This window comes from Daphnia carinata, chromosome 3, assembly GCF_022539665.2.
Source record: "Daphnia carinata strain CSIRO-1 chromosome 3, CSIRO_AGI_Dcar_HiC_V3, whole genome shotgun sequence".
In the NCBI taxonomy this organism is placed as follows: Eukaryota; Metazoa; Arthropoda; class Branchiopoda; order Diplostraca; family Daphniidae; genus Daphnia; species Daphnia carinata.
Window position 1 is genome coordinate 11,101,030 of NC_081333.1, and position 26,420 is coordinate 11,127,449.

A 26,420-nucleotide genomic window follows, 5' to 3' on the forward strand; every position below is an offset into this window, starting at 1 on the left:
TATGACTCGGGCGAAATCGCACAAGCGCGCTGCTGTCATTCATACAATTTCTATTGAAATTTTTGTTGTTTTGTTTAGGGATTTTTTTTGTTTTTTGTTTGGTTTTGCAAGTGATCGCGCTGTTTAAATTTGACCATTTTATGTAGCAAAATTGGATTTTCTTTTGGTTTGGGGATGTCCATTTCCTAGACAAATACTTTGGCCAGGGCGTCAGCTCCAGCAGACGCGATAAACGGTTTGCTTGGATGAAAAGCAACATCAAAAATAGATTCGTCAAACTTTTTACGGTGGGATGTGATCTCTTGAACGCAAGTTTTGTTTTCCAAATTCCATAGTCGAATGCTACAATCATGACCTATATTTCATTGAACGATATCAAACATTAGGGTTGCAGAATAATAAGAAATTGAAACTACTATTACATACTTCCAGAGAGCAGATAGAGCCCATTGGGATCTACGGCCAGGCACGTGACAGCGTCCAAGTGGGCAACCATAGCGTGTGCGAGCTTCCCTGTGTTGTTGTCGTAAAAGCGGATGTGTCGGTCTTCGTGGGCCGTTATTGTCAACGGAAGGGTAGGATGTGAAATGACGCGATTGATCTGGCGACCAAATACTGAATCCTCCACTCCCTAATTAATTCAATGGATTACAAGAAGAACAACAAATATACTGTACAATAGAGAACGGTTTGAGACAATTTTACCTTATCTGTGTCGAGCCGAGTGACTGGTTGACCCGTTTCCAGGTCGAAGAGGATACAAGCGGCCGAATTGTAGGATGTGACCATTCGGTTCGGGTCGTCGCGGACAAAATCCACTGACGTCGGTATTCCATCTAATGGCAATGCGAATCAAAAAAATATTACATTACACGATACTATTAGAGCATTTTTCTCGATGTCGAGCCAACCTGATTCAGAGGTAAAAACTGATAGGAGTGGAGACTTGGACTGCGGATTCCATAAGCGAACGCTGCCATCGGCTGAAGATGACAGCAAATGTAGTTTTTGGCTGTGCAAACTCAAACCCCATACGGCATCCGTGTGGCCCAAAAGGGAGTTGCTCAGTACACTCGGATCTTTTTTTAACAAATGAGAAAATTATGAAACACTTCTGGATTGATACCCTTACCAGACGTATTTTAAACAATGTAATTGCGCATATAAGTGGCTACAAGCTATTCAATGGAATTATACTACTCACCATACGAATCGTACGGATCGATATTTGACCCAGGGATATTCCAGCATTGTAAGGAACCGTCAAGACCACCACTGAAACACTGCTCGCCCGAGGAGCTCATAGCTAAACAAAGAACTGGTCCGGTATGGCCTCGGAACGTATAAACAGGTTCTACATCCAGTGAAGCTGACCTGCCAAAGGAAAAAACAAAAAAGAAAATGTCAAACGTCGCAAATAACGGAAAACAGAAACAAATATATACTTTTTGGCCGGAATGGTTTTCTGAAGGTTCCATAGCTTGAGAGTACAGTCCTCGCTGGCCGTGACCAAAACGGGTTCGACGGGATGGAAAGCAAGAGCACGCACACCGTCAAAGTGGCTACGTAAAGTATACTTGGCATTCCATGTCTTGCGGAACGACTCTTTGTTCACCGATATCTGCAATAAACAACCAATTAGTTAATATGTGCCACGGTAATAAATAAATAAAATTATGTTAAACTTTACATCATAGCTAACTTCTGCTTCGTTATTGACGGTCAACTGTGCCAGTTCTCCTAAGCCAAGATGACCATCAACGCCTTCATCATCTGAGGAGGATAGGCCAGTCAGACCGGCTAAATGAGCCGTCTCACTCGCAGCTCCAATTCCAGTTGGAGCTGGTCCTGTCACCGGCGCAGGAATAACAGAACGCCGTGAAACACCACCGGTGCTAGTGCCGCTGAATCCTATTTCAAGTAACAATCAAAATGAAGATTCTTTTTTTTTTATCCGTCTACTTAACAGAAGAAGACGCTATTTGAATAGTGATATAAATAGATAAAAATAAAGACTAGGTTTCTCCGCAAGCTATTTTTCTGCTGGGTTCCTCCAGGGGCGAGGGGGGGGGGGGGGCCATCCAGCCTGTTGGACAGAAAAAGTGTTGCAAGGCAAGAAGGGGCGCTACCTGTACGGATTCTTGGAGAAAGAGGTGTAGAAGAAGAAGTGAAAGAGGAGTACAGGCCGCCATACTGCTCTTCTAAATCAATTTCGCCCAGCATCTCATGTAACGCGGATCGTTTGGGACCTGACCGAGTAACGTAAGCAGTAGCAGAGGCAAACGACGATTTGGGTAAGAAGAGGACATGTTGAGCCCAGTAACCCACAACATGCGATTTTCGAATAACAGAAAGCGAACACGACGAATAGGTTCAAAGGTTAAATCAAGCAGCGAAGGAAAATTTTTAAAAAAGAAAATAAATGTTAGAAAGTTAAAAAAGAAAGGAAATGTTAGAAAGTTATAAAACAAAATAAATGAATTGAATTCTGCGAAAATAGTTTCCTTTAAGCATAGAAGTCGTGCCTTAATTCTTTTGATCGAAAAAGAATGTTGCACTTTTCGTACAATTATTATTTTAAAATGACTGTTAGAGCTGATGTCGTTGGTCCGTGTGAATTAGGACAATTTTTAACTTACGCGCTACGAGCCCCCTTTTGTTCTTGGCACGATCTCGTCGGTACTGCTCTTTGAGCTGCGAGATGTGCAACGGGTCGACCAGCCAATCCGGGCCATCATCCGACGTCGTCAATCCGCCCCGATCTAATAGCACGCATACGCACGCACACACGAACAATCAACAACAACAACAAATAAAGGGGAAAAAACGAGACAAAACAGAATGCCATTCAATAGAAAAAGAAGTTAGAAAAGAAACTAATTCATGCTTTGAAACTAGTTTAGTTATTTTAAAAAATCAGACGAATCATTTGTTTACAAGGCGTACCAGGACAACTGCCACTCGGAGCCATGCAACTAGAAAAGAATCGTCCAGAAAAAAGACACTAAAACTGACAACGAGATAACATATCTCCGGTAAGGAAACGTGTACCATTGATGGGGCATTCAGTGTGAATCGGCACAGAGAGAAGAAGGAAGGTAGCCAGAGAGAGAGAAATAAAAGCGACGAAGATATTGCCGAATTCCAGCTTGTTTCCTTTCATTTTTTGAAGGGGAGAAAAAACCTTTGCTTTTGTTGTTCTTTGTTTCTATGTATAACATAAGGAGTCTTGCCCTGAACAAGAAGACTATCAAGCCGATTTGGAGGTATGCAAAGGCAGAGGACATTCAAAAGCTGCACCTTCCACCATTTCAGCATAGACGCAACGTGAACACCGAGTACGAAATAAAGTCATGTGCACAGAAAAGCGTACGGAATTCTCCGAATAGACGACAGAGGAGGCAACTGATGAATTAAAAGAAACGTTTAAAAAAAATCATGTATGGCTTACCCCAGTCGGTAGTATCCGTCTGCATCCGCAATTCGTGCGAAGCATCGTCGGTGTCGCTACCCAGGAAGCTAAACTCGTTGAGCACTTCCTCCGTCTCGGCGTCCACATCGTCTCGGAGATTCTACGTGACAAAAGGAAAAACATTACGATAAAAGTAAAAACAAACAACAACAAAGGCTTCATTATATACACCGTAAAATACAAGGGCCATTGCAAATTTTTAATTTCTGTTTACTAAAGGATTTGAAATACGAATAGACACTAAAATCTTGTGCCTATTCTACTCGACACATTTATCTTTTTTTCTTCAAAATAGTTACATCTTTTTGGTAGACGGAGAAAAACTCAAAAAAGGATTTTTCCTTCTGTTTTCATGGACTGTTGGATAAGCGATCCACTTGTCTCACAAGTACTCGGAGAAACTTCAGAACAGAAACGAACGGAAACAAATGATACGCAATAACCAAGAAGTTTCAATATTGAGATTCCAGAACTTGTTACAAGTGGATAGAAAATCCAAACTCTTAAAACTGACAATAGGCTGCTTTCTCTGAAATTTTTTGTTTTCATTTGCATTCTTCAACGCACTTTGGCTTTCATTTTGTTTCGCTTGGAAGTGGCTGCGTTAGATGCGGCGGAAGCAGCGGCGTCGTCTGCGTCATCGTCTGTGTTGTCCTCCATTTCGTCGCTCATTTCGTCTTCGTCATCGACCTCAACGCCGACTCCTTCTTGGGCCAGGAAATCAAAGTTTGCCATGACAGCAGCCTCTGTGTCCATAATCATGGCTTCGGCAAGCGATGCAGGAGGCACCTTCTTAGCCGGAGCCCGCCGGCCCTGCGATTCGCTCAGTCGCTTACTGTTCCCGCTCGGATCGCCAGGACTGGAGCCTGCGACAGCAGAACCCCCAGTGGTACCGCCGACAGTACCACCAGTAGCTCCCCCGTTGAGAGCCGATCCGCCCGTTTGCTCTTCTTTTTCAGAAGTTCCTGCTGGGTTTAACCCCAACAAGGAACGAACACGGTTCGATCGGACGTCAATGATTGTGTCAGTGTAACCAATTTCTTGGAGGTACCTTTTGCAAGCAAATGTACAGAATAATTCAATTACCGATGCTTGTTAGTTCCAAACTGGTGTTTTTTTTTGTATTCCCCATTGTTCGAGGCTTACTGGCGCAACAGTTGCCGCCCTTGTCTCCAGTTGACATTGCTGTTAGTGATGAAAATGGACTCGCCATCGACAGGTTCGCCGCCAATGCCGTCCTCAAAGATAGGCGGCTTGACGTCGCCTTGCTGAAGCTCCGTCCCATATTTGAGTTTGTGGTATTTGGCTCTGTAACAATAAATAGGCGTTGATTTACATTCAAATTAGTCAATTTGCGAACACTGAACTCTTACCTTTCTTGTTTTAAAGCGTACTCCAGCATTTTGATCCGCCGGACTAGATCATTCTTCAGATTTTCCTGTCCTTTTCGTTCACCCTGCAGAAAAGCTATTCGCGCCTAGAACCAAATAATATAAATGAATTAAATGTTAGTTAAAACACTTGTAATGACGTTCTGAATGTGCACGGTTAGGAAAAAAACTAATAAAAAAAATCAAATGGAAGCTGTTTTGCGTCAGACTGTTTAAACAAATTTCCTCTAAGAAGAACCAATCGCTCCTTTAGGTTCAGAGATTTCCATGTTTTGAACTAATTGGAAGGAAACGGATCCAGGAGGGAAGAGATATATTGCAAATGGGCTGCATTTGTTTCCACAAAACAAGCCAGTTCGGCAGATAACTATGTTTTATATCGGCCATTCAGCAGAAACATTTTGGATTTGCCAGTACTCTTTTCTTTAAATGAGTGACCACATACGCGCTTCAAGTTGTTTAATTGGGCTTAATTCAAGTGAACGAGTGTTTCAAACTAACTCTACATCAAGCTAAAATCAAAAATACGGAAAATGCAAAGGACGGAGTTAAGTTTAATGCGCGGGTGGATTCAACAAAAAAGAGCAGGATGCTGTCCGTCTGCCGAGCACTAGAACGTGACGCACTTGACTAGCACACCATAGGTTTACAATTACAACGCCATTTCCTATCCCTACCAACCTAGAACATAACTAACACGAAAGAATCCGTTAATAAATACTTATCCAATCGTGGGAAACAAGTTAAAAAAAAAAAAAAGAGGATGGGAACAGCAAAAAAGAAGTATTGGTGTCCAGCCAAGCAAAAACTTGTCCTAAGGCCCTAAGGCTGCATGTTTCTGTGTGTGGTTTTTAAAGTAACCACTAACATGTCAGCTATGTAAAGGAGTAAATATGGTTGCACAAGCTATGCACTTATTCGAATGAAGGCCAAATCTTCTTCCAACTATTTCAGGTAGCATTTCTTGGCGGTTGATGAGCTGTCCAAATCACTTTGTCAAGCTGGTTGTCCATAGCAAATACAAGTCAAACAGTTTTGGATAGTAACTTTTACAATTCACTGCTCAAATAGCAACCATGCCACATAATTTACGATTCAAAGTTTTCCAAACTTTATTGCAGAACAGTATGAACATCCTCTAGATCAGAGATTGGGTTGTCGATCAGCTGAGGGACTAACCCTGGTCAAGTACCAGAAGATGAATGCCAAAGAAAGTTTTGACTCAATATGGATACTGAATGGTGTTCTAACTGAAATTTGGGGGGATTTACTTTAATCTTATGAGGGTTTGTTTCACCTGTAATTCTGCTCGTTCCACCTCCCACTGGGAGCGCTCCATTTCGAAGCGAGCCCATTCGTGCTGGATGAAGTGGAGGATGCCCGGGATTGAGTACTGTGTCCTTGGATTGTTGTCGTCGCTATTGTTGACTTTGACACTAGACGAACTTGTGCCCACACCAGAAGGTCCCAACTGGCCATTATGCGGTGCAGAATTGGGCCCGTCTTCCATCGTTCCGGATTCCGGGATTTTCATCACTGACGAGACGCCATATTGACACTAGCTAAGGCAGGGTTGCCACTTCACACTAGAAACCAACAAACTCATACACGTACAGCGCCAATATTCCTAGCGGAACTTTATACAACTATTTGGTTAAAAAAAAGAAATACGAATTGACTTTTCTCAACGTGTTTAGGTGATTGCTATCATTGAAAAGCGTTTCAACTGTGGATGAGATAGTTGAAAAACGAACCTTAATAAAAAGGTTAGTTTTTTGTACGGATGATTAACGAAACAATTCAATACGGTCTCAGTTGTCCTAGTTCACTGCGAATTATAGCTTTGCCTTCGACTTCAGTGAATACCATCTTGGCTATCTCTGTTTCACGTTTTGAGTTTTAGCAGATTTTAGCTCATGTTTTTTTTCGAAATTCGAAGTTATGTCATTTTTAAAAAGTTTTTCAAGATTTTTGTTTTAAACAACTCTGTTTATTGATTCCCTTGAGTGCATTAAAAACCCCAGAAATTCAACTTTACCGCCACTACACAGACGTGGTGCTTCTTCACTAAGACAGATCAGTAGTCTAAATGTTTAGAAATTTTGAAAATCAATAGAAGCAGAATGCGTTATATAAAGACATACGGTAAAATCAAACTGTTACGTGAACATTTTGTTCGTGGAAACGTAAAGTCAAAATGATATAAGACATAGAAACAGACCTGTAAATCACCAGGAAATTTCTTTTGCTTATGCAGAAAACTATGTAAAATATTGGTGACAGCAAATCCCACCCTGCATCACGATATGCTAAACCGTCTCTAGGTTTGTGACGCTGTGTATGTATCGACCTTTTTTAAATGTTTGTAGATGTTGTCAAAAGCTAATGCTCATCATTCAAATTTTAGCAGCACATGATAAAGAAACCACAATTAAAGTTATGTTTTTAATTTTTACACAATGTTTTAGCTATTATCTGAAATATGATCTTTTGAATCAAAAATGAAATTTTCGTTTAAAAATTATGACTTTTTCTGGTTTTTCGTTCGAAGAATAATTTTTCTTAGGTTGTTTAAAATTTTTTTTTTATTTTGTAAGGATTTTCTCGTTCTTTGACATCGTCGCAGGATTTTCTGAAAACAAAGTAGAAGCGCCGTTGCCCAAATCGATTATTCGTCGTTTTGCAAACATTCTACACTCCCAGTGAGGTATGTTTTTTTCTTGGAATAGCGGGTATACAAAATGTTTCGATTTTGTGCTATATCAAATCTTAACGGGGAGGTAAAATTTTCCCATTATTTTGAGTCAGCTTTATGTGCCGTCACCAACTTAGAGAGGGAAATAGTACAAGAATGTCTTAATACAGGAGACAAACAGGTGGATTTAACCAATTTCATTTTCATTTAAATAAAGCAAGAGGTTGTATTTTTGTTTTTAGGGTGTTATAAAAAGGTCAGATTGCTTGGCAGTTTTCAAGCGTGAAGGTATATTATGTGTTGTTATTGGTGCAGTTCCATCTGCCAATGTAAACATAGCTTCAGATCTTTTACATTGTTTCACCTTTATTCTTACACATCATCTTAAGAACAAGGTATGTAATGATCTCTGGAAAAATGCATACAATCATTACTTTTTATTTCGTGTAAAGACGGAGATGCAAACAGTTCATAATAAAGAAGTAATTCACAACATCCTGACTCAAATGGTCCATGGAAGTGTACTGGAAACAAGAATTTCTCATATTCCAGCTCTTCATGACTTTCAAATGGCAACTGGCACTGAGTATTAATTTGAATTCATTAAGGTAGCAACAGATCATCAATAAACGTCATTATCACTACCTTGTTAAATTTATTTCAATCAGCAATGGAAGTTCAGGTCCATACCCAAACCATTTGTTTTTAAAAAGAAGTATTATGAGATTTTTACAAAATAAATAGTCAGCCCACCATATGACTAGCTATGTCAGAAAAAAGGAAACAAAGTAACTCATGGGTTGAGATCATTTATCATTGATGGGTCTTCCTTGCGTCTTGGGTCACCAGCCAACATGGAAAGAATCATGCTATATAACAAAAAAGAAACAATCAGATAAATGTTTTTAAAGGCATATGAGATTTTTTTTACCAGTACAAGTAGACAAAAAACATTATTAGATAATATCCCAGGCCAATCATACAATCCCTCATGTGTTTTTTTAGCTGTCCCCGGTTGTAAATTTCTGTTGGATCATAAACACCCATATTTCCACGAGGCACAGAAACACATCTGCAAATCAAATCATGAGCTATGAAGTAAATACTGATATGTAAATACTGACATGAAGTAATGTTACTCATAAATTAGCCAGAGAGATACAGGAAGTGAAGTGAGAACAATCCACCAATGCCCAGTGAAGGACAAGAGTATGATGGTAATAAGATGGGCAATGATTCTTGGGAAAATCCACTAGAAAAAAAAATCATTACTAAAGCAAACATTGATAATGGCACAACTTCATGTGTTACAATATTTAGGTTTGAGCAGCACTGCTGTGCATTGAGATAATCACATTCCAAATCAGATAGAGTGATAATCTGGAAACAAATAATTAATGAAATGCAACACCGATAGGAAAAACTTTTTGAAAATGCATACGTAGTACACGAGTAGAAATAATAGTGCTCCTGTGTCGAACAGGCAAAATGCAAACATCAGCGTGTCCGACATTATGAACGAGTAGCCAGGATAAGATAATAAAGCCGGACGATTTCTTTTTTCAAAATCGGATAGGAGAAATATAGGTTTTAAGCTTTTAGCCCTATCCTACACGTCTTTATTCAAGTTATTTTGTGAGATTGGTTGAAGTTATATAGAACTTGTTTGATTTTGGCTGATTGTTAATATCACTGATCATGGTACACATTCATCACCAATGAGATGCATCTTTCCCACAATATCTGTGATAACGAAAAAGCTTTATATCAGCGTCGCTAGGTGGGATACGGGTGGCATCTTCTTTAAGGCGTCGGCGTAATCCCTTCCCGGTTATTAATATATACAATTGAATTTCCCAACACTTATTGCTCGTATTAGTTAATTAAAGAAATAAGACATATATTCTATTTCCTACTTTAACAAGAATTACCACCTTTTACTAATTCTGTTAGGTGATTTTCCACATTCTTGATCGCACTTGCGGCGTTGCAAGACTTTCTCTTCTTCCCTTAAGGGAGAGTCGAGTCCTTCCTCACTTACTGAAAAAAAAGTTTTCAAGATGGTGATTGTGTGAGAGCCAGACTGGGTGCGTTGCATGGGATTTATACCGAAAAGTGACACGACGAAAACACTTTAAGGCAATCCCATAGACAATTTAGAACAGCCACTCTGACTGCTTGTACTCTTGGAACCGTATCATATCTTGGATTACGTTGGTTTCCTTCATCGTACTGGAAAGAGAAGATTGTAGAAAACTGGTGAATACTATATATCAGCCCTCTTTTTCCTCAGAGTAAGTATAGTGAACAGATGAGCGGGTCGGTGCATGTCGGATGAGGTTCACATCATTCGTTTTTCAACACTACCAGATTGTCTATGTCTGATTTCAATTCCTTTGAAATATCTTTTCATAATCAATTACTTTCCAAAAAATGGGAGTATTAGCATATTTACTTGCTTCTGATCTTTGACTTTGATAATTGATTGCACTTAATCTTATTGTACCATCTGAATGCTGATATCAGTTTTCTTTTCTTTCAGGATTGGTCACAAATACCAGCACTTGGACTAAGAAGAGGAAACTTGTGATAATCAAATGACAAACTAGGGATATGTCTTGATGAACACACATTCGGGCCAACACTAGGCCCCTCACTCCTCCACCTTTACAAAGTGCTTGCAAAGATCCAGACAGATAACTTAGGATGTCTGCTGGACCGCTTGTTGACAAAATTGACCCATTCAAAAGGTCACCCAAGAAGAAGCCCAAAAAATCGCAGGGCTCATCAAGGTATCACTCGGGCAGTGAAGCAGATCTGCAACCTCTTCCATTATTGAAAGGTAAAAAACAGGTTTTTACTTTCGTTGTTTCTATATTTTACTCTTAGAAGGCAATGTAATACAAATCCTTGCCGTAACCCTACCTGGTTTCCAAAACTATTCTTGTTAAGTCACCAGTGGCTAGGTACCTGTAATGGTGCCAGCTACGATCATGGATGATGCCTTAATCTTAATTTTTACTGGCTGGATATGTTTAATTGTAGAATCACTACATGTGAGTATCAGCGGCAGGTCACTTATTTTCTATGGTTTCATGATGGCCGTTTCCGGGACGTACTATACCTCAATAGGCGTTCCTTGAAATGCCAAATTTTCTGATGTTTTATCACAGCTGATTGGATAAAAACATATACCTGTCAGAGACAAACTCGAGAATTCTCTATTGACTGCTTAATTATAATTCCCGTTATTGCAGATTCAGAAATTGGTATGCGAAACCTTACAAGAATGTATTATTTGATAAAGAAAGGTTATACCACGTTATTCTATTTGTCCTTTTAAGTCAATCCCCTTTTCTCGCCATCTCCATCTAGGTGATGAATCCTAACCTTCCGATTCATTAATTTCCCAAATCTTTGAAATTGATCTATCAATAAGGATGCTTGTCTAACTATAAAGTTGAATCGTTCGCTGGAATGTCAAACGGATGTTGATAAATCGTAAAAAAGAATTAGAAAATGAAACGTTTGCAATTTTTCATGTGCTATCGCGAATTCTAGTTCGACTTGTTTTTGTTGGTGCCAGAAGTGGGTGGGGCTGGACGATGAGTATCTCAACTGGGCAGAAAAAGGAAAGAGAGGGCTTGTGTGTATATATGTGTGTGTGATGGACCAGCTTTATTTTTAGGCTATGTAGCCCAGTCAGTGCCAAGTTCCGTCTCCATTCCCCTCTTTCTCGGCTCCTCCGCCGTTCTCCCCCATTTTCCCCAATTTTTTTTTTTTTTTGCTTTATAAAACACGAGGCGACCGTCAGTAAGACGAAAGAAATTTGCGTTTTGCGTTGGGAAACGATTGAGTTGTTCCGTCACATCCGTCGATATGTCTCCCGTCATGTGCAACATTCTGCCTCCTCTTTGATGCGCACAAGCGCATCACACTGTAAAATCTACTCATTGTGCGTCTATTTCGTTTACGATTTTTCCTGGAAAATTGATTTTTTTGTCATTTCGTGGTTCGCAGATGTCCCGGCCGGCGAGCAAGAGGAGCTGTTCATTCGTAAACTGCGCCAGTGCTGCCTGGGCTTCGACTTTCTCGACCCGGTGGCCGACCTTAAAGGCAAAGAAATTAAGCGAGCCTCGCTCACCGAGCTGGTAGACTACATCACGGCAGGTCGTGGTGTCTTGACTGAGCCCGTTTATCCGGAAATCATCCGCACGGTATACATTACAAATGAGAGTTTCTATTTTATTTTTTTTTATTTTTATTTATTGTCGTTGTTTTTCTACACCTTCCGGACCTTCGAGAAACAAGCGAGTCTGACATCTGACAATTTCTTTTGACACTCGGCCTATCTCTTCTCGTACAACATCGTTTTATCGATTAGGCAGCACGAGTCTGGCAGTTGGCCTTTTTCCCTTCGCCTACCTTCATTCTTACCCATGCCTGCCTCCTCATAATCTTAGAATTTCTAGACCGTACTATCGACTTTTGATAAAGATAGAATTTCCCGCTGTGGGTAACGTAGCGAAGTCGACCCAATCGGACAAACACATCTCCCGAGAAGTTAGAGAGGGGAATTCGGGAGTTGTTTAATTACTCTTATGTCCCTTTTCCATTTTCAACTGTGTCTACGTGTGTTTCTATACATTTTTTAAAAAATTAATACTTGAATATGTCGGTTATAGTCGGAAAAGGATGAGAACCTTTTTTATTTCCCCTTTTTTATTCTTTTTTGTGGAACACCCCATTTTGAATGACAAACTTGTTAGCACAGGTGACGCGATTCCTTTTGGCCCTTTATTTCCACAACACGTTTGACTTGTTTGCTTTATGGAATGGAAAAAAAAATTGTAAATGTTTCTTGTTTTGTTTTTATTGTTTCACCTTTAGATTACGAGCAATCTATTTCGGACGCTGCCACCGAGCGACAACCCCGATTTTGATCCGGAGGAGGATGATCCGACACTTGAGGCCTCATGGCCTCATCTACAGGTGATTTATGTGAGCTCCAAAACCATTAACGCTTCTTATTGACCCTTTGCGATTGTAAGAAAAACGAACGCATTCAAACAAACCTGGTGCGAAAAACTGTTGATTGCATCCTATTTTTTTTTTCTTTCTTTGCTTCTTGAATGCGAACGTCATAGTGTGTACGTCTAACTATGTATGGATGTTCGTCTCTCGTCTTTGCCTGAACTACCAGCCGCCCTATCAACTTTAATTTAAAATCGTTTACTTTCATCACATAATTATTTTTCTTTTTCATTTTTTATTCTCTATAATTTCGGTTGCGTTGCTGTTTTAATTTGCTTGGAAATCGTCTTTGGTCATGTTGCTATTAAGGGCGGACGGTTTCACGCAGAGACCGTCGACGATAAGGTTTTATGACTTGTTAATCAGACTTGAATGGTGTCGCGGCTTTTCGATTCAGCAAATGCTGAAATCTGTCACTTTCAGTGATCGTTGCATTCGGAACTCTTATAAAGTGGTGAATGGATGAAATAATGCGACTGTTTAAACTGACGGAAGCTAATAATTCAAAATAGTTGATTTTACCTTGTCTATTTGTTTTGTTTGTTTGCTCGTTCTTTTTTTTTCTCTGATATGTATCAACGTTATCTCCTTCCTTGTTTTCCCTCTACTTCCACATCCCCATTTTTTTTTTCCCCATTCATCCTCCTTTATAGTTGGTCTACGAGTTCTTCTTACGCTTCCTGGAGTCACCGGATTTCCAGCCAGGCATCGGCAAGAAAGTGATCGATCAGAAGTTTGTCCTTCAGGTACATATATATAATTAGTGGCGATCATATTGAACCCATTCACGCACATCAGTTTTGTTGTTCGTATGGACAGCCGCGTGTCTTTTTCCTTTTTTTTTTTTTTTTTTTTTTTTTTATTCTTGCCTTTACTTTCTTCATTTTCTCCCGCCATCCTTACCAGACCATATCGATCACGAACCGTGAGTGTAGCCAGGTGATCCGGTTTAGGGGGAAGGGAGTTTCCCAATTGGAATCCTGTCACGCATATGCGTTTGCTAGCCCGATGTTCCTTTTTGTGCTGTTCTCTGTCACTCACCCGTCCTACGGACCTATTAAAGAAACGATGGCCCCTTCTCATTCTTTTCATCAAATTTCTTCCCCACTCCTGTCCACCTATTTATTCATTTCCTTTAATTCGCTTATCTGGTTTAAGTCATGTTTTAACATTTCATGTATTTTTTTTTTTTTTTTTTTTGTCTCTGTTCGGGTATTACCCACTTGGACGCCAATAGTTGCTCGAACTGTTTGACAGCGAAGATCCCCGCGAGCGAGATTTCCTCAAGACAGTCTTGCATCGGATTTACGGAAAGTTTTTGGGCTTGCGAGCCTTTATCCGGAAACAGATCAACAACATCTTTCTCAGGTGACTGAGAACTCAATTGACTCTTGCATAAGTTTGAACTCATCTAATGTCATTTCCTTATAGATTCATTTATGAAACGGAACACTTTAACGGTGTGAGCGAGCTTTTGGAGATTCTCGGGAGGTAATAAATCTACGGCTCAAAGTAGGCTTTTGTGATAATGTTCGTGTTGCATTGACATTCTTTTTTTCCGTTTAGCATTATCAATGGATTCGCCCTACCGCTGAAGGTGGAGCACAAGCAGTTTCTGGTCAAGGTCTTGCTGCCGTTGCACAAGGTCAAGTGCCTGTCGCTCTATCACGCCCAGCTGGCCTACTGTGTCGTCCAATTTCTTGAGAAAGACCCATCGTTAACGGAGGAGGTGATCCGCGGACTGCTCAAGTACTGGCCAAAGACCTGCTCCCAGAAGGAGGTCATGTTCCTCGGTGAAATCGAGGAAATTCTCGACGTGACGGAACCGGCCCAATTTGTCAAGATCCAGGAGCCGTTATTTAAACAGATTTCGCGATGCGTTTCCAGCCCTCATTTCCAGGTATTTGAAACGGGACCGTTAAAGCTTATCACGTCATTTCATGTATTTTGCGTTTCTCAAAACCATTAACGTCCGGTTTAGTAGGTGGCCGAACGCGCCCTTTATCTGTGGAACAACGAGTATGTCATGAGCTTAATAGAAGAGAACAGTGCGGCCATTATGCCGATCATGTTCCCTGCCCTCTATCGTATCAGCAAGGAGCACTGGAATCAGACGATTGTCGCCCTTGTCTACAACGTCCTCAAAACCTTTATGGAGATGAACTCGAAACTCTTTGATGAGTTGACAGCCACCTACAAAACGGAGAGACAAAAGTGAGCATCAATCTTATACGCATGTTTATTTTCAATACTCATTTGTTGCCTGTGTTCTTTTATCTTAATTGCATCCGTAGAGAGAAGAAGAAAGAAAAGGAGAGAGATGAGCTGTGGCGGAAATTGGCCGAGCTGGAAATCAGCCACCGACGACGTGAGCCGTCGGCCAAACCGAACGCCACAGGAGGCGTGGCCCTGGCCAAACAAAGTCCGCCCACTTTAAAATGAAAACAAAAAGGAAGAAAACAAAAGAATGTAACAGCCACCTCGACTCCTTCGCCGCCCACATACATACATACATACACAGACACCCAACAAACATATACTTACGTACATACTCACCGTCCCTTTCTCCTCCTTACAGATTTTCACTACCCCATTTGCCCCTCCTCCCGCTTCCACTGTCCCCCCTCGAGATGATCAATTTAATAATAATTTAACCCGTTTCAATCATTCATGAAGAACGAGTGTTTTTGAGTCGACCATTGAAAGAGAGGGATAATAATACCAAGCAAAAAAGATTGGCCATGTAAAACCATAGTGTCGATGTGTGACTGTGTTGAGTGCGCGCGTCAAGCCGAGTGACAAAAACATTTTGTGCGTGCGTGTGCGAGCGAGCGTGAATGGCTGGTTGAATGTATGATGAACCCAAAAAAAGTGAAACCGAAAAAAGAAAAAAACTGAACAAATGTAACTCTGTCCTCCCCTTGCCCTTGTCGCATCTTTCTTCTTCTACACATAGGCCACCAACGGTTTTCCTCTTATCATGTTCGTTTCTTCATCGCCTACCCCGAACTCACCCCCCTCTCCCACTTCAAAGGAAAATGCAGATGTTTGGAAGAACTAGATTTTTAAGAAAGAAATCTGTACTTGAATGGCAACAGATTCAAATTCGGCTGTACACTAGTCCCTCTGCTGCTATTCTGGCGATTTAACAAACCCAACAGGACAAACAAGAAGTAAAAACACATTTCAAGTGCAAAGATGTAACTCCCAGATCAAAACAAAATTTCGGATTGATCCTTTGTGTTTAAGGCATTTTTTTAAATGGCTTAAACAAAAAACGAGGTGGGGAGGCAAGTTCAGTTAGGAGTTGACAAGTGTAACAAAAATTTTGAACAAGAACATTACGGACGTGATAATAGCCAGCAAAAGAGAAGAGACAAAAAAAGAAAGGTAATAGTGGAAGCTTCAAATGCGGGCGTGTACTTTTTTTTTTTTTTATTTTTTTTTTTATTGTATTGTAATTTTTTTTCCCCGTTTGATTTGCTAAGAAGGTTTAATTCGGCTCTCACGATCCTTTTGTTCTAATGTTGACTTTCCCCCCATTTTTTTTTTATGTCCCTTCTACACATGAAAGAAATCAATTAGTCGCCGTCTTGTTGTAGCCAATTTATTGCAATCATTCTTCCCATTTAAAATTTTTTTTTTCATTAACGATTTGTTTTAACTTGCTCCCTTTTCTCCCTCATTCTTTCTAATAGGTCTTATCGACGAAGTTATGTTGCCCCGAGTAACTCTTGCAAGTCACGAAAGAGAGACGGCCGCGTTTGATTGCTTCTCGTTAGTTTGAGAAATATTTGAAAATGAATGATTACATCCATACCACAAACAAACTTTCCTGTATAGTCGCTGCCCACCTCTCCCCCCACCACCACTTCTCTTAACTTCATCTTTTGATTTCATGAATAGGTGTGTCGTGTTCTTTATATACATCTGCTGATCACTTCTTCTTGTCTTACGTTGCAGTTTTTGTTTGTTTATACGATCGTTCACATTCTTTGCAGCTCTTTGAACTGATTGAGCAAAATATCTTTCTCTTTATTATCTTCATGCATTGTTTTGATTAGATCGTGTTTTTTTTTCTAAACCACTTTTAATCGCCCCTCTTTCCTTCCTCTGTTTCTTCAGCGCATCGATACGATAATGCTGGTGCACTTCCCCCACAACTTTTTTTTTATTATTTGAAGAAAAAAAAAATAATTAGTAATAATAATGGTCGGCTGTATATTTTCTTTTCTTTTTTTTTTCTGTAATCCCGTCATACCTGTCTCCCCAAAATTTGTTTGCGCTCTCCACCTTTATCATGAGTCTTTTCTTCGTCCATGCCCCCATCCAACAAAAAAAAAAAATCCTGCACCCCTTTTCGTGTACAGATGGTTGAACATCTTTTATGTCTTTTGTCCAAACTGTTCGATCATCGTCTTGGATTTTTTTTTCTCTTGTATTAGAAGAAAACCAATCAAAAAAGAAAAAAAAAACAACCGACCGGCAACACCAACAACAAAGTAACATGTGCCCTCCCACCCCACCCCCCGTTTTATCCCCTGTTGTCAAGTGTGTTTACTCTGCATCGACCGAGTTGTATGTCTGCAGTCAAAAAACCAATGAAACGAGGATTATGAAGGAAAACGAGAGCGAGATACAAACATGAAAATGATCGTGTATTGCGTACCGATAATCCGTCGCATTTTAGTTTTCATGCAAGCTCAGCAGACGAAATCGTAAACATTAATGAGTCCAATTAATAATTCGGCGTCGTTATTTATTGGCGACTTAAAATTCACTTCGTCAAATGGAGCAATCTTGTTTGCAATGCGCAAAGTGTGCTGACGACAGGTCAGACCCAGTTTCAGAGCGCTGTTAAATCATGTAAGGCATGTCTTAGTTATTTATTTGTTTGGGTATCGCTTACTAACTTAGTATGAGAATGTAAGTCCAGAAAAAAAAGCTTTCTACCTTCTGTCAACACAAATCGTTAATCGAAACTGAATGGTCATGGTGTATTAAAAATCTATTCTAGCAAAGTGCACTGCAGCATGCGATTCATGTTACGCCAGTGCTTATTCCTAATGGAGTCCTTCCTCAATGTATGACCGATGCCCTTTTTTTTAAGGCTTTAAAAAGAATAGCTCACGATGGAAATGAACGAAGCAGCTATTGTTAGCTATTAATCGATAGAATAATGGTACGGCTTCATAAAGACGCTACTTGCACACGTCAACGAACAATCAGACGTGAAACAGATGTGCAGACATTTGACTTAATAAGATGGCCCTGTGTATTCGTTGCTGAAGAGGTATCGACCGACCCTTAAGGGTAGTACGTTTTCTATTGTGCACAAAACGAGAACCAACTACAGCACTGGGGAAACGGGACAGAATATCTGGATTTAGGTATAGATGCACAATAGGATTTGGACTACGTCCTTGGCAATAAGATGACAAGTTGTGTACACATTTTCGCGACAGTGTCGCAGACGTTGAACGAAACAATCGTCGATGGGGGTAAATAATAGATTGATATCCAGAATGAGCAACTCTATATTGATCGAGTGATTGCGTATGAACATGAACCTCAAGTCGACATATTTGTGTCAGGGCCTTTGAATTACACTTCGATTTCATCCAAGGTCTTTGTGACTATCTTTACACCTGATCATGCTAAGCGTTCTTTTAATTAGACATCATCTTTTCATCCTTTCTGCATTATTGATTTCCGAGTTTATGTTTACTTGCTTCTACATCAAACCAATTGTTCAAATTTTAGATTTCGTGCAATTTAATGGCTGTAGATGGGAGTAAGCTAACAGACCCACCCAAATCCCCCGGTCGCATGTTTTCATTATAGTTAAACCATGCGTGCCTAATAACGAAGCCGGCGTTACGCCTCTCATGGCATAGCGTTGTGGTTTTTCACGGGGGCGCTGATACTGTAGGGAAATATGTAGGTAAACAAAAAATGGATTTTCATGTCAACAGCTGTGGCTGGACCGTATCAAATTTCTCTCTTCTATAATAATTACCTTCCTTTGAGTAGGTAAGACCATAATTGTTTGCAAAAGTTGAATGTTTGGTTGTTTTTGTGAACTCACGGCTGACAAGTCTGATGTGCAAATTCTCATGTTATTGATCTTCTACCATCAAAGTTTAGCGAACAACTATACGAACTGGAGTTTCAAAATGCACGCCAGGTAAAAAGTTTACAGTTTACGTCAGCCATGGCAAATCCAAATTATGATGAGTTACCATTTTAAACGCGAGGAAGGTTAATATCGATTTGTACCATTGTTATAACATTTAAATTAAACCGGTAGAAAAAATGAAAAATCTTCGATCAGTTGGGGCATGTTAGGCAATGTGAGGAACAGTTTCGTTTCATTTTCCAACTCTCAACGTTCACAAGTTTCTGATTACCATTTCGCCTAATTTACTCCTTTCGAAAGTCATTTTCTCCAGGAAAGAGAACAGACGGAAATACAGATATAGATTATTAAGCCACCGTTAATATTAATCGCAGACGTTTTCTTTATCAGGACGGCGAGACAAGTCACGGAGAGACAGTACGCTGGATCGACGACCTACCTGTATTTTCGCGAAAGAAAACCCCCTCTGTTGGTCTCTAATATTTAGAACAGTATACTTACCAGAAAATGGCGGAAGGAAAAGACTGCTACTTTACATAGGGCTTATACCTGAGATTCGACGGATTGTGCCCCTTGAAAGCGCACAAACCTTGCAGTTTGTATTGCAAACATCGAGTTTTTTGCCCTGGATAGCCTTGAACAGATTTGAAAAATGCAAACGGTGGAAAGAGAATACGCCAGGTTATAACTTACTGAACGCATTTCTGCTTTATTATGGAGAAATTCAAAGTATAATGGAAACTAAAATGCTCCTACTTTTTTTGAAACATAATGGCAGTGTTAAAATGAACCATAATTTACGCCAACCTTTCATTTTGGATTCCTTAGAGTTACTTTAATACTCTATTTTCTCGCTAAATAATGGTGATGTATGCTTTTGGATACCTCGACATTAAAATCTATATTTAGCTTGGCTGATAAATTACATTTGTGTTCTGTTTCGTTCTCATGCAAAGCGAAATCCCACTTTAGGGGACTCTCGAATGCCAGATGTTGGAAATCATCTATCTTAGTTATCGGACTCTTCAAGAAAAGCCACCTGATTTCTGACATTATTCTTCGTCTGAGCTTTGAGGACCAGTCAACTATGCGAACGACACTATCCGCAAATCTGTTTAGAAATAAAAAAGGATGTTCTTTTTTTGCAGAAAGACGAACCGGAATGAAATTGAAGCCACAGAGGAGCGACCAACATCCGCCGTATCGCCAATCAGTATACAAAAAAGGCGAATGATGTTGGAAAGAGGTTGAGGCATCAAATTCCGTTCAAAGTGTCACGCAGAAGCCAGTCACGCTTGGCAAGACATTCCTATTTTCAACGGAGACGACGACAGACGATGCGGATTATGAATATCTTACGCGTCAGTGACTCAATGGCTATGCAGTTGTTACGCCCGCACGCCAGTGCACTCAGGACGGGTACAACAACCGGAAAGAATTGGATGTGTTGGATGTGGACGTCCCACGTCATCTAAAGAACACTATTGCCGTAATCGGAATCAAAAAACAAAAGTTGCATACATTCACGAAATACGATTATTGTACATGCCTAATAAATAGTGTCACAAAGAAATGTAAAACGAATACAGACATTCAAGTTGTGGGAGGGTTCTGGTTGCCATGGAAACGACAGTCATTTGCACTTAATGTATTTCCACACCGTTAGCCACATCAGTCAGCTTGTCTTAGCAACGGCGCCAAGCCGAGTTAACTATAAGAAGTCTACAAAAATCTTAAAGAGCTCACTGAAATGGAAAAGACATTAAAAATGATTTTAATCTAGTTCCGCTTTCTCTTACGTGCTTCACATTTAAAGAGATTCCAATAAATGAGCTGAAAATTTCAGTATTATCTCAAATTTCGGAAAGGTAAGTTCAACAATTCAACATCTGAAGAAGTGGATTGATGCATCTCTGATTTGTTGGGCATATAGATAACATATTCACTTTCAGGTTTTATTAAATACATCAAATAGGAATCGGAAAATAGACGCCGTTGTCATCGTGGTCCACCGCTACGTAGTTCAGTTTCACTAGAACATTTATCGCTAGTAGATGCCCTTCTCTGCATAGGATTACATTTTTCTTCCAAATGTATTCAATAAAAAAGTTGAATCGATTTTTACATCAAGTGGTTTGAATTATGGTTAGGAGAAAAAATGTATTTTTCAAGTAGACTTTTCTTCAGTTCGTAACCTTTTTTGATATCATGATTAAAGTTTTAATATTTAAATGCATCGTGTTTTGAACTCCCCTTTCCCCGAAGTTTGTTGTCGTTGCCCGAGTACAAGTTGCGTTTGTTGTTGTTATCCTGTTTTGGATCAAGTTTTCTAGGCTCTAATTCACAGAAATTAAAGTTTCCAGCCTTTGGCCCACGCACGGTCTCCAGCTGAAGGGACTCAAGTTTTCAATCTAGACTACAGCCCGCGTGAAATCGATTTTACCACGGTGACGGAACTCAAGAATTTATGACATAAGTCTAACCATTTGTAAATAAAACATTGCATTATTTGAAAGACTAATGTAACCTTGGCCTTGGATTACCGGTATGGATTCTAATTCGTGTTTCTCGCAAACTTTTTAGAAAAACTCTTTTTGGCTTATATTTTGTGCCTACACTATGGTGTTACGCTACATACGACGTACCAGGAAAGTCTATAAAGAAGGCGTACCAATAAATCGGTGATGGCGCACCAAAGAAAATGAAGGCGGAGATGTAGATCTTTGTCAACAAGTGAAATGCCATCACTCGTGAAACAAATTAAAAGGGATTAAACTTTCAATTCGATTTTCCTTGTTATTAAGCAAATGTATATTAGAACGTTTTTTCACGTTCACGGCAAACCGATTTGCACAAGTTTTTTTTTTTGGTCACGGTACATATCAAGATAAGCAAATCATTTTCTCAAATTTCGTATTTTGTCCACACGAAACGACGACATGGATACAAAGCACGCGTTATCGTGTTTCTCATAAGACGAACCACTCTCTTCAATTCTCTCTCTTGGGCAAGAAGGACTGACTGTAAACGCCGGGAAACAAGATCACGCTCGGAATTGCAGTCGGCCAAAGATGAACTTCCCGTGAAATAAAAATAAAGACAGCACCATGTCGATGGATTCCATTACGGCAAGAGTATTATTTCATGACCAGAGTTAAAGAAGCATATCAAATAAGGAAATGTAGGATGTTCAGTCTTCGGTAGGATCGGGTGACCGCTGCCCACTCACGGTTGCGTCAAACGCAGCAGTGGTCGAATTTCGGTGCCGTCGAACTGTTGCTGGACTAGGCCGTTGAGGCAGAACAAGACGTGCCAGCTGTCCGAACATGTACGGGTAATGTTGAATATTACGGTCATTGAAATCTGGGTATTCTTTGAAATGAGGATCCAGGTAAGAGCGGTGATTAATTAGCAAGTGGACCGTGTCCTGATTCAAGCGCCAATCGGGCCATTCCATCGAATCGTATAAATCTTGCATCAACATGTGGACACCGAACCGCCATTTAACGCGATGCATCAGTTCAGGTTGCCGGTGTAGGATCTCCGTTGTAGGACGTTCACCTGCATTGTAATACCTGTATGTAATAAAACAAAAGATGATTGCAAGGTTCAGCGTGTAGTTGTTCGTGCTTTTTTGTAAAGGTTTTAAATCTAGAATGTTTTTTTTCGGTATATAATAGACTTATAATTGAGCAGACAACTGGGGGTGTGTGTTCACGTTCCCACGATTTCATGTTGTTTGGGCTGAGATAGGATACGTGCCGAAATGTACTTTAACGCTAACAGATTTTCACAAGCAGATCAATAGGAAATAGTAGCACGAAAAAGAGACGAGAAAAGAACGACCATTATCGTTGAATCGATCACGAATGCCCTGAAAACAATACACGCATTTGATTTGTTTTTCTTATTTCTTAGAAAAAGGAAAAACAAATTAAACAAGTCTTTCCCGAGAAACTCGATAAGTTTTAATTCAAATCAATTCACGTCACGTAAATATCTTGAATTTTTAGTTAGACCGGATGACATAAGAGAAGAACTAACCATAAATCGGCGTGATATTGTCTGTAGGTGTCCAGCCAAAGGGGAAGGAAACGAGCGTTGCGATGGGCGATGATGACCTGACTGCCGAGAAATTGACCCTCGTCCCAGCCCATGGCAATTTCGTATTTACGGTACTTGTCGAGATTGTGAACGACGTAGACGTCGTTATCCAAATAGATGCCACCATACTTCATCATGGTGCGGATGCGGGCAATGTCCGAGCCGTGGTAGAGTCGCCATCCGTCGCTGAGGGGCTGCCCGAAAATCTCCGATGGCAATTCAATCGGCTGGAGGACAATGCGTCTATACAAATCCGGTTCCGATTGGATCCACTTCCAATAGCGGCCCGTCAAATTATTCTCATCGACATTCGTGTGAAGGTAAATACGTTCAGGTTTCTGTTGAATGTAGGCCGAACGTAAACAGATGTAGTCGACGAACGTGAACGTCGTCTTGTTGAAACGGATGTAGTGGACCAGATTGGGGACGACCAAACGCCCGCCATAACTCCGTCCGGTCTCGTTATCGAATCCTTCAAAGTCCAACGAGTCAAAGTATTCTGTTGTCGGGCTGATATCACTCGATCCTTCAACATTGCCAGCGGGGATAGGCGTTCCATTCCATCTGTTGCTGCCTCCGACAATGTCGTAGATGGTCCAGTATAAACACAACCCAGGGAAGAGAAGAAGCGAAACGAAAGACAATGCCAATAGTCTTTTTTGGTTCCTCATTTTCTTTCCTCTGTTCACTCTACCTTCACACGAGGCTCATGATTTCACGTTGCCCAACCGACAAAGCATGTGTCCACTTTAAACTGTCTGGACTGATGGTAACGCACATCTTTGCCCGTGTATGTATACACGATGAATGTGTGCAATATCAGTGGCTCCTGTTAGTATAGAAATATATATATATATATTTAAAAAAAAAGGCCACACATGCGCGTTGTGATATAGACTGGTCGCGTCCCCTGTCTTCCCTCCCCGGTCTACCAACCCCTCCCCACCTCGGAGTCTGGATAAAAGGGACCCACTGGCAACCTCAATATTTGATGGCGTTGTTTAGTTAGATTCTTATATTTTACTACCTCTTCTTTTCGTACACCATCTGAAATCGGCCATCGATTTTCTCATCCCTTTCACTTTATGCAGCACTGATGCACTTTAGACGCACACGTCTCCCCTCCCCAGAAGCTTCGATCCTTTATCGGCGTTTTCTTGTACACACATTGAAACCACTTTTCTTTTTTTTTTTTTACCTTTTGTACGCCATCGTCTCCTATTCCTAGTGCAATCAATATAGATGTAGCGCACCGACGCCCTGTTGATTAATTCTTTACGATTGGCTAGCACGCAATCAACAAATTCAACTAAGAAACGCGTCGCGATCGCACGAACGCTTTCGTGTGCAGTTTTTTTTAGAAATTAAATAAGTTTTGTTCGTACACTGCGAATTAATGTTAAACGTAGAAAGGAGGCTAGGGCGGATCCTTATGGTTTGTTCTAAATGAGTCACATCGTTGCCACAACACCAATCTCGCGGAGTAACGGTAAACCATAATGAAAGGCACGAGTGACATTTGCTGTTACCGAAGGTCAGCTAAAAGGGGGAGTAAACTAGTAAAAATTTCGTTGAGGTAGGGGGGAGGATGCCGGATGCGTCGGGGTTCAGCAACTACGCGTTGTCTACAACGCATTGACAAAAGGGGAAATCATTTGAAATCGATTGTCGTGCGTTAGGGGAGAATGCCGAGCGTGAAAAGGAAGAGCTCCGTTCAGCAATGGAGCTGGCCTACTTGTCAATTCTGTCCGTTTCTACTCTCCTACTCCGATACATTCTATTTCCTGATAGATTTCCTCAAATCGTTTCATGAATAGCAAAATACAATAGGTCGGAGTTGTGTTTTATCGTGTGTGCGTCTTCCTCAAAGCCGTTGTTGTCCGTCTACACTAGATGGCTGTCTGTGTCTTGGCGGCCAAATAAAAAACGGCTGTGAATTCCGAGATAATGATGCATAATTGAGCATTGGCAGGTTGTTTTCAAATTGTAACTTGCCCTAGGTAAACAATATAAAACTTTGAAGGCCACACTCCAACTAGACAGCCGTCTCCTTCAGTGGCCATCAATATATTACCGTCTTTTCTTACGTCGTGTTTACTTCTCGTCGGTTAATACGTTGTCCTTTGTAAACAGAAGTAGTGGGGTGACATGAACTATTTCCAAGGATTAGCATGTCTCTCGCTGGCCACTTTTTTTGCCCTACTGACTGGCGTCAACTACTTGCCAAAGTTAATCGAGTTCGTGTACAGCCCTCCTGCCAACTTGGTCTTCAAAGCCAATCCAACTTTATTCAGTGTGAACCAAAACTATTTCAAAGACTTTGAAGGATTTGATAACGAGACCGGTGCCAATAATTTTATCGTACCCAATATTATCCACTACATTCGTCTCAATAAGAAAAGTTGGTCGTTTGTGGAGTACATTTGCTTACGATCGGCTTACGTCAATCAACGGCCCGACTTCATTTTTATCCACACCAACATCTTGGATGGTTTCAAAGGGAAATACTGGAAATGGATCCAAGAAGAATCTGATTTAAAATTGCGTTTGATTGTAGTACCCGTTCAATTGCCATCCGAGATCTTTGGTCACAAACTGAATCCTCTATGGAGGATCCATCACGGGTCTGACTTGATCCGCATTCAGACATTAATGAAGTATGGCGGAATCTTCTTAGATAACGATGTCTACGTCGTTCGTAATCTGGATAAATACCGCAAATTCGAAATGACTTTAGGCTGGCCCAGGAATGAATCCCTTGGCACAATGGTTCTTTTGGCTAATAAGAATGCCCGTTTCCTACCCCTTTGGCTGGACAATTACCGAGATTACAAAGCGGATCAATGGTATGTATATCTAGTTTAATTCTGTGTACGTACGAAGTTGGTAGTTAAGTATTAAGATATCTTAATAACTAGGTATTACAATGCTGGAGATAACCCGACTGCAACCGTGTTAATGAAACATCCGGAACTGGTCCATCGAGAACCCAAACGACTGGGAGTTCATTTTATGTTGCGTGAAATGTTCCAGGAAACGAAGAATTTTCCGTGGCACGAAAAACTGGACACCGTTCATCTGCTCATCAATCATCGAAGTTATCTCGACATGTTCTACAAAGATTATCGCTATTTCAACGAACGAAATATCATGCATTATCCATTCAATTTCGGCGAAATGGCTCGGCTTGTTTTGAACCGCCAACCGGTTGGAAACTACACAGTATCAATCCAGTAGTAATGCCTGTTTATTCCGCACGCATTTTGTTTCATCACGTACGTAACATCATTAATCAAAAAGGGTTTTTAATTTTTTTTTAACTGATGCTTAGCTTTAATTTGTTATTTTGTTTGAAGCTATATTCTGCAATTACGGCCGGAATGTTTCAAACTGTTTTTTTTTTTGTAAGCTGCATGTAGTTACGCACGTTTATAAAATCACGGAGACTCTTAAAAACAATTCAATATTCAGTGTTCTAAAAAAGACAATAGTCATATTCACAGGTGCAATACAGACAAGCTTACGTAACGTCGCTAGAATCTGCATTGCGTGTAAACTTCTTGTAGTGTTGAAACAGTTGTGCAT

The 26,420-nt window shown here is 40.4% G+C and overlaps 6 protein-coding genes across 10 annotated transcripts; 3 read left to right on the plus strand and 3 right to left on the minus strand.

Annotated features, from left to right (window-relative positions):
• Positions 1-59: 59 nt before the first annotated feature.
• Positions 60-6,446, minus strand: LOC130697604 (striatin-like). 3 transcript variants are annotated; one of them, XM_057520534.2, is made up of 14 exons: positions 6,161-6,446; positions 4,846-4,949; positions 4,619-4,780; positions 4,040-4,523; positions 3,452-3,572; positions 2,640-2,762; positions 2,130-2,249; positions 1,691-1,911; positions 1,446-1,621; positions 1,205-1,374; positions 912-1,079; positions 706-836; positions 427-631; positions 60-355 (listed from the first exon to the last, which is right to left on the minus strand). In XM_057520534.2, exons 1-14 carry the CDS (start codon positions 6,395-6,397, stop codon positions 186-188), a joined length of 2,592 nt encoding a protein of 863 aa, XP_057376517.1. In that variant the 5' UTR covers positions 6,398-6,446; the 3' UTR covers positions 60-185. The 3 variants fall into 3 exon arrangements, with proteins under 3 accessions (XP_057376517.1, XP_059350285.1, XP_059350286.1); XM_059494302.1 differs by lacking the exon at positions 2,130-2,249; XM_059494303.1 differs by lacking the exons at positions 2,130-2,249; positions 2,640-2,762.
• Positions 6,447-7,547: 1,101 nt separating this feature from the next.
• On the plus strand, positions 7,548-8,202 carry LOC130697600 (uncharacterized). Its single transcript, XM_057520530.2, has 3 exons — positions 7,548-7,739; positions 7,801-7,953; positions 8,011-8,202. The coding sequence occupies exons 1-3, from the start codon at positions 7,605-7,607 to the stop codon at positions 8,149-8,151; spliced, it is 429 nt and encodes a 142-aa protein (XP_057376513.1). The 5' UTR covers positions 7,548-7,604; the 3' UTR covers positions 8,152-8,202.
• LOC130697598 (protein cornichon homolog 4-like) lies at positions 7,977-9,300 on the minus strand. 2 transcript variants are annotated; one of them, XR_009420598.1, is made up of 6 exons: positions 9,000-9,300; positions 8,870-8,938; positions 8,698-8,810; positions 8,490-8,630; positions 8,204-8,427; positions 7,977-8,140 (listed from the first exon to the last, which is right to left on the minus strand). XR_009420598.1 is itself a non-coding variant. In XM_057520527.2 (5 exons), the coding sequence occupies exons 1-5, from the start codon at positions 9,069-9,071 to the stop codon at positions 8,352-8,354; spliced, it is 471 nt and encodes a 156-aa protein (XP_057376510.1). In that variant the 5' UTR covers positions 9,072-9,300; the 3' UTR covers positions 7,977-8,351. The 2 variants fall into 2 exon arrangements, 1 of the variants encoding a protein (XP_057376510.1); XM_057520527.2 differs by having other exon boundaries at positions 7,977-8,427.
• Positions 9,301-9,496: 196 nt separating this feature from the next.
• LOC130697605 (serine/threonine-protein phosphatase 2A 56 kDa regulatory subunit epsilon isoform-like) lies at positions 9,497-17,070 on the plus strand. Of its 2 annotated transcripts, none has more exons than XM_059494306.1 (10): positions 9,497-9,852; positions 10,101-10,400; positions 11,579-11,775; positions 12,449-12,559; positions 13,246-13,338; positions 13,830-13,960; positions 14,024-14,083; positions 14,159-14,492; positions 14,577-14,806; positions 14,887-17,070. In XM_059494306.1, exons 2-10 carry the CDS (start codon positions 10,265-10,267, stop codon positions 15,032-15,034), a joined length of 1,440 nt encoding a protein of 479 aa, XP_059350289.1. In that variant the 5' UTR covers positions 9,497-9,852; positions 10,101-10,264; the 3' UTR covers positions 15,035-17,070. The 2 variants fall into 2 exon arrangements, with proteins under 2 accessions (XP_059350289.1, XP_057376518.1); XM_057520535.2 differs by having other exon boundaries at positions 12,449-12,550.
• A 4,512-nt stretch (positions 17,071-21,582) lies between these two features.
• On the minus strand, positions 21,583-23,686 carry LOC130697585 (uncharacterized). Its single transcript, XM_057520507.2, has 2 exons — positions 22,776-23,686; positions 21,583-22,306 (listed from the first exon to the last, which is right to left on the minus strand). Exons 1-2 carry the CDS (start codon positions 23,504-23,506, stop codon positions 21,922-21,924), a joined length of 1,116 nt encoding a protein of 371 aa, XP_057376490.1. The 5' UTR covers positions 23,507-23,686; the 3' UTR covers positions 21,583-21,921.
• Positions 23,687-24,825: 1,139 nt separating this feature from the next.
• LOC130697587 (uncharacterized) lies at positions 24,826-26,399 on the plus strand. The gene is made up of 2 exons (XM_057520509.2): positions 24,826-25,681; positions 25,754-26,399. The coding sequence occupies exons 1-2, from the start codon at positions 24,984-24,986 to the stop codon at positions 26,070-26,072; spliced, it is 1,017 nt and encodes a 338-aa protein (XP_057376492.1). The 5' UTR covers positions 24,826-24,983; the 3' UTR covers positions 26,073-26,399.
• Positions 26,400-26,420: the final 21 nt, after the last annotated feature.